This window comes from Entelurus aequoreus, linkage group LG02 (assembly GCF_033978785.1).
Source record: "Entelurus aequoreus isolate RoL-2023_Sb linkage group LG02, RoL_Eaeq_v1.1, whole genome shotgun sequence".
Taxonomy (NCBI): Eukaryota; Metazoa; Chordata; class Actinopteri; order Syngnathiformes; family Syngnathidae; genus Entelurus; species Entelurus aequoreus.
This window is the reverse complement of record NC_084732.1, coordinates 547,086-555,000: the sequence shown is the minus strand read 5'-3', so window position 1 is coordinate 555,000 and position 7,915 is coordinate 547,086. Positions and strand designations below refer to the sequence as shown.

Sequence of the window (7,915 nt, the reverse complement as noted above, 5' to 3'; positions counted from 1 at the left end):
AAAATAATAATAATTCACGACCTCCTTACAACATATAAATATAATGTAAATTTAAATATAAATATAAAAAAAAAAAATGTTATGATTCACAACATCCTTACAACATACAGGTATATAAATATACATAATGTAAATTTAAATATAAAAATTATATATATATATATATATATATATATATATATATATATATATATATATATATATATATATATATATATATTTTAAATGTCATGATTCACGACCTTACAACATATATAAATATACATGAATAATTAAATTTTGAATATAAAAATATTTTTTTTAAAGTTATGATTCACGACCTTACAACATATATAAATATACATGAATAATTGTATTTAAATATAAAAATTTTTTTTTTTAAAAGTCATGATTCACGACCTTATAACATACAGTATATAAATATACATGAATAATTTAATTTGAATTTAAAAATATTTTTTTAAAAAGTCATGATTCACGACCTTACAACATATATAAATATACATGAATAATTTAATTTAAATATAATGTTGTTTTTTTTAAAAGTCATGATTCATGACCTTACAACATATATAAATATACATGAATGATTTAATTTTAAATATAAAAATAATATATATATTTTTTGTCATGATTCATGACCTTACAACATATATAAATATACATGAATAATTTCATTTAAATATACAAATATAAAAAAAAGTCATGATTCATGACCTTACAACATATATAAATATACATGAATAATTTAATTTAAATATAAAAATATTTTTTAAAAAAGTCATGATTCATGACCTTACAACATATATAAATATACATGAATAATTTAATTTTAAATATAAAAATAATATATATATTTTTTGTCATGATTCATGACCTTACAACATATATAAATATACATGCATAATTTAATTTAAATATAAAAATATATTTTTTTAAAAGTCATGATTCACGACCTTATAACATACAGTATATAAATATACATGAATAATTTAATTTAAATATAAAAATATGTTTTAAAAAAGTCATGATTCACGACCTTACAACATATATAAATATACATGAATAATTTAATTTAAATATAAAAATATTTTTTAAAAAAGTCATGATTCACGACCTTACAACATATATAAATATAATGTAAATTTAAATATCAAATAAATATTTTTAAAATATTTTAAAAATTGTCATGATTCACAACATTCTTACAACATATATAAATATACATAATGTAAATTTAAATATAAAAATAATATATATATATATGGTTTTTAAATGTCATGATTCATGACCTTACAACATATATGAATATACATGAATAATTTAATTTTAAATATAAAAATATTTTTTTAAAAGTGATGATTTACAACCTTACGACATATATAAATATACATTAATAATTTAATTTAAATATAAAAATATTTTTAAAAAAAGTCATGATTCACGACCTTACAACATATATAAATATGCATTAATAATTTAATTTAAATATAAAAACTTTTTTAAAAAGTCATGATTCACGACCTTACAACATATATAAATATACATGAATAATTTAATTTAAATATAAAAATATTTTTAAAAAAGTCATGATTCACGACCTTGCAACATATATAATATAATGTCTATTTAAATATCAAATAAATATTTTTAAAAATGTCATGATTCACGACCTTACAACATATATAAATATGCATTAATAATTTAATTTAAATATAAAAATCTTTTAAAAAAAAGTCATGATTCATGACCTTACAACATATATAAATATACATGAATAATTTAATTTAAATATAAAAATATTTTTAAAAAAGTCATGATTCACGACCTTACAACATATATAAATATAATGTAAATTTAAATATCAAATAAATATTTTTAAAATATTTTTAAAAATGTCATGATTCACGACCTTACAACATATATAAATATGCATTAATAATTTAATTTAAATATAAAAACATTTAAAAAAAAGTCATGATTCATGACCTTACAACATATATAAATATACATAAATAATTTAATTTAAATATAAAAATATTTTTTAAAAAGTCATGATTCACGACCTTACAACATATATAAATATAATGTAAATTTAAATATCAAATAAATATTTTTAAAATATTTTTAAAAATGTCATGATTCACGACCTTACAACATATATAAATATGCATTAATAATTTAATTTAAATATAAAAACATTAAAAAAAAGTCATGATTCATGACCTTACAACATATATAAATATACATAAATAATTTAATTTAAATATAAAAATATTTTTTAAAAAGTCATGATTCACGACCTTGCAACATATATAAATATAATGTAAATTTAAATATCAAATAAATATTTTTAAAATATTTTTTAAAATGTAATGATTCACGACCTTACAACATATATAAATATGCATTAATAATTTAATTTAAATATAAAAATATTTTTAAAAAGTCATGATTCACGACCTTACAACATATATAAATATACATGAATAATTTAATTTAAATATACAAATATTTTTTAAAAAGTCATGATTCACGACCTTACAACATATATAAATATACATGAATAATTTAATTTAAATATACAAATATTTTTAAAAAACTCATGATTCTCGACCTTACAACATATATAAATATAATGTAAATTTAAATATCAAATAAATATTTTTAAAATATTTTAAAAATTGTCATGATTCACAACATCCTTACAACATATATAAATATACATAATGTAAATTTAAATATAAAAATAATATTTTTTTTTTTTAAATGGCATGATTCATGACCTTACAACATATATAAATATACATGAATAATTTAATTTAAATATAAAAATATTTTTAAAAAAAGTCATGATTCACAACCTTACAACATATACAAATATAATGTAAATTTAAATATTAAATAAATATTTTTAAAATATTTTTTAAAATGTCATGATTCACGACCTTACAACATATATAAATATGCATTAATAATTTAATTTAAATATAAAAATATTTTTAAAAAAAGTCATGATTCATGACCTTACAACATATATAAATATACATGAATAATTTAATTTAAATATAAAAATATTTTTTAAAAAGTCATGATTCACGACCTTACAACATATATAAATATAATGTAAATTTAAATATCAAATAAATATTTTTAAAATCTTTTTTAAAATGTAATGATTCACGACCTTACAACATATATAAATATGCATTAATAATTTAATTTAAATATAAAAATATTTTTAAAAAGTCATGATTCATGACCTTACAACATATATAAATGTACATGAATAATTTAATTTAAATATAAAAATATTTTTTAAAAAGTCATGATTCACGACCTTACAACATATATAAATATACATGAATAATTTAATTTAAATATAAAAATATTTTTAAAAAACTCATGATTCTCGACCTTACAACATATATAAATATAATGTAAATTTAAATATCAAATAAATATTTTTAAAATATTTTAAAAATTGTCATGATTCACAACATCCTTACAACATATATAAATATACATAATGTAAATTTAAATATAAAAATAATATATTTTTTTTTAAATGTCATGATTCATGACCTTACAACATATATAAATATACATGAATAATTTAATTTTAATATAAGATATTTTTAAAAAGTCATGATTCACGACCTTTTTACAGTAAGGTCATGGGCTCCCTTGTTGAAGACCTGGAGTGTCCTGCGTGTGTTAGTGTGTGTGTACAATGTGTGCGTGTGTGTGTGTACAATGTGTGTGTGTGTGTGTGTACAATGTGTGTGTGTGTGTACCATGTGTGTGTAACATGAGTGATGTGGCGGCAGGAGGCGGAGCTAAGCAAGCATCAGAAGGACGTGCAGGATGAGAGGCAGGACCTGCAGGGCAGGAAGGAAGACTACCAGAGGGACCTGGAGAGACTGAGGGACGCTCAGAGGAAGTTGGACAAAGAGCGGGAGTTGCTGCAGAGACAGATGGACAAGATGGAGGAGCGCCGACGGGCTGAGGTACTCCACCTTAGAACTTGGTCACCTTCTAGACACAATGTGGACTAAACCTCACGTCTCCCTCCCAGAGGACGCCCTCCACCACGTCCGAGGAGTCCCAGTTGGCGGGCAGCTCCCAGTCCTTGGACCAGGACCGGGACCCGGCGGACGTGTCGCCCTCGCAGCGCCCCAAGGCCAACAAGACGCGAGGCCTCAACCCCTTCACCTCGTCCTCGTCCTCGGCCTCGGCCGACGCCAACAAGCAGCTGACCAAGAGCCTGATGCAGCTCGCCAAGCGCAAAGACAAGCGCAAGAAGAAGGTCAAAGGTCAAGGCGCAGGTGAGCGCGCCAAGTCCCAGCGTTGTCTTCTTCTATGGTTATCATCACACACAACCCTTAAAAAAAATCATAATTCGCGACCTCCTTACAACACACATAAATATAATGTAAATTTAAATATAAAAATAATATATATATATAGATATATATATTTTTTAATGTCAACATATATAAATATATATGAATAATTTAATTTGAATATGAAAATATTTTAAAAATATATAAATATACATGAATAAATTTAAATACAAAAATTTTTTAAAAAGCCATAATTCACGACCTTACAACATATATAAATATACATGAATAATTTAATTTTAAATATAAAAAATATTTTAAAAATAGTCATAATTCACGATCTTACAACATATATAAATATACATGAATAATTTAATTTAAATATAAAAATATGTTAAAAATATATATAAATATACATGAATAAATTTAAATACAAAAATATTTTTCAAAAAGCCATAATTCACGACCTTACAACATATATAAATATACATGAATAATTTAATTTTAAATGTAAAAAATATTTTAAAAATAGTCATAATTCACGATCTTACAACATATATAAATATACATGAATAATTTAATTTAAATATAAAAATATGTTAAAAAAAAATATAAATATACATGAATAAATTTAAATATAAAATATTTTTTTTAAAGTCATGTTCCAAGACCTTACAACATATAGAAATATACATTAATAATAATAATTTAAATATGAAAATATTTTTTAAATTTCATGATTCACGACTTTACAACATATAATATACATGAATAATTTAATTTAAATATAAAAATATTTTTTTAAAAGTCATGATTCACGACCTTACAACATATATAAATATACATAAATAATTTAATTTTAAATATAAAAATATATTTTTTAAGTCATGATTCACAACCTTACAACATATATAAATATACATGAATAATTTAATTTTAAATATAAAATATTTTTTAAAATGTCATAATTCACGACCTTACAACACATATAAATATACATTAATAATAATTTAAATATAAAAATATTTTTTAAATGTCATGATTCACGACCTTACAACATACAGTATACAAATATACATGAATAATTTAATTTTAAATATAAAAACATTTTTTTAAAGTCATAATTCACGACCTTACAACATATATAAATATACATAAATAATTTAATTTTAAATATAAAAATATTTTTTTAAAAGTCATAATTCACGACCTTACAACATATATAATTATACATGAATAATTTAATTTAAATATAAAAATATTTATTTAAATGTCATGATTCACGACCTTACATGAATAATTTAATTTTAAATATAAAAATATTTTTAAAAAGTCATAATTCATGACCTTACAACATATATAAATATACATGAATAATTTAATTTAAATATAAAAACGTTTTTTTTTTAGTCATGATTCTAGACCTTACAACATATATAAATATACATAAATAATTTAATTTTAAATATAAAAATATATTTTTAAGTCATAATTCACGACCTTACAACATATATAAATATACATGAATAATTTGATTTAAATATAAAAATATTTTTCTAAAGTCATGATTCATGACCTTACAACATATATAAATATACATGAATAATTTAATTTAAATATAAAAATATTTTTCTAAAGTCATGATTCATGACCTTACAACATATATAAATATACATGAATAATTTAATTAAATATATAAAACTATTTTTTAAATAGTCATGATTCACGGCCTTACAACATATATAAATATACATTAATAATAATAATTTAAATATAAAAATATTTTTTAAATGTCATGATTCACGACCTTACAACATATATAAATATACATGAATAATTTAATTTCAATATATAAAACTATCTTTTAAATAGTCATGATTCACGACCTTACAACATATGTAAATATTCATGAATAATTTAATTTAAATATAAACCCACGCGCCTCCTTTCCAGACCCCGAGCCTCCTCTTGACGGCCAGATCTTCTTCTGCTGAGACCTGACAGGAAGTGGACCTCTGGCCACGCCCACACCTTGAGGACAGGAAATGGAAGTGCATTAAAAGGAAATGAAAGAAAAAAAGTCAACGTTGACGTTTAAAGTGCAAACAAATTGACAAAAAGCTTCGATTGGACAGGAAGACGTGGTCACGTGATCTCCTGCGGCCATCTTCCATGAAATCTTCTTTGGACGTCTCCTTTTCTTCTTCGTTGGTTCTCGCTTTGTTTTTGTTGGGATTGCACGCCAATCATCATCTTTTATCCTCGACTCGGTTACCAGCGAGCGGCCGTTAAATGTGCGCAGTTTCTGGAACGTCACGCTGCTTCTATCTCATCTTCTAACTTCACATCAAATCACCTTTCATTGTGTTTCTTTACGCTGAAAAATGGCGTCTCTGCAAAATGTTTACAGATGAAAAAGTTGCATTAGTTACTAAAACATGTTTTTCGTTAACTACCTGCGGGTCAGGTACAGCTGCGCCCCCTGCTGGTAGATTTGGAGAACCACAATTTTCCCCCCTCCCCCGCGCTGTTTTTGTTGGCGAGTTGGCAGGAAGCAGCTTTAAAAAGGGGGCGGAGCCGACACGTCTTCTTCCCGCCTCCTGAAAGACGGCCGGCGGCCGAATGCACTAAAAAGCTTTTGTAACGGGAAGAAAAGAAAAAAAGCGTTTGTACGAAGAAAACACAAATGTAAATATGATCTATGTATAAAACAAATCACCTGTACAAAAAAAAAGGTTACTTTTTGTGATTTATTACAATATTTTCTAAGAATGTTTATTTATGTTTTATTCTCTCCCTGTTTGGGGGAGGCGATAAACATGTGATGTTTCGCTCCTAATTAAAACAAAGTTAAACACAAGCTTTTTGGGGGCTTTTATTTGATCTTTCAGTTCAAATTGTTTGAAATTATGTTAAACTGTGTTTTATTCATTTTTATTACATATGTGAATATATCATTTTCACAATATACATCCATTTTCTACCGCTTGTCCCTTTCGCGGGGGCTAAACTGAATTATTTTCTGTGGAGGATTTTAATATAATTTATTTTTTAAGCACAAAAATAACATTTTGGCGCCAAATTTCACCCTTAAAAAACTTGTTTTAAATTGTATTTGATATTGATAAATATGTCAATTATATTTAGTTTTTAAGTATTAATGTATTGCTGTATATCTTTTAGTTAATGTTTAAAACTTGTAGTTAACTGTTATTCATTTTTATTACATAAGTGAATATATCATTTTCACGATGTAATATCTGTGGGGGATCGTAATATATATATATATATGTATATATATACATATTTTTATATTCTATTTTTACTAATAAAAATAAAAATTTTACGCCAAATTTCAGCCTAAGAAAACTTGTTTTAAATTGTATTTGATATTGATTTAGTTTTCAAAATATTAATGTATTGCTGTGTGTCTTTTAGTTGAAATCGTTTTAAATAATGTTTAAAACCTGTATTTAACTGTTTTATTAATTTTTGTGAATATATAATTTTCACAATATAATAATACATTAAACTATCCGTGGGGATCTTAATGTAATTACTTTTTTTAA

General features: G+C 22.9%; 1 protein-coding gene across 4 annotated transcripts in view; it reads left to right on the top strand.

Moving 5' to 3' along the window:
- Nucleotides 1-7,196, top strand: part of LOC133665454 (A-kinase anchor protein 13-like) — a 364,315-nt gene extending 357,119 nt beyond the window's left edge. For all 4 annotated transcript variants that reach the window (XM_062070780.1, XM_062070772.1, XM_062070757.1 and 1 more), the window contains exons 36-38: nucleotides 3,831-4,010; nucleotides 4,079-4,328; nucleotides 6,300-7,196. In XM_062070780.1, coding sequence (XP_061926764.1) covers nucleotides 3,831-4,010; nucleotides 4,079-4,328; nucleotides 6,300-6,340 — 471 coding nt within the window. In that variant the 3' untranslated portion in view covers nucleotides 6,341-7,196. The remainder of the gene's footprint in view (nucleotides 1-3,830; nucleotides 4,011-4,078; nucleotides 4,329-6,299) is intronic.
- The last annotated feature ends 719 nt before the right edge of the window (nucleotides 7,197-7,915 follow it).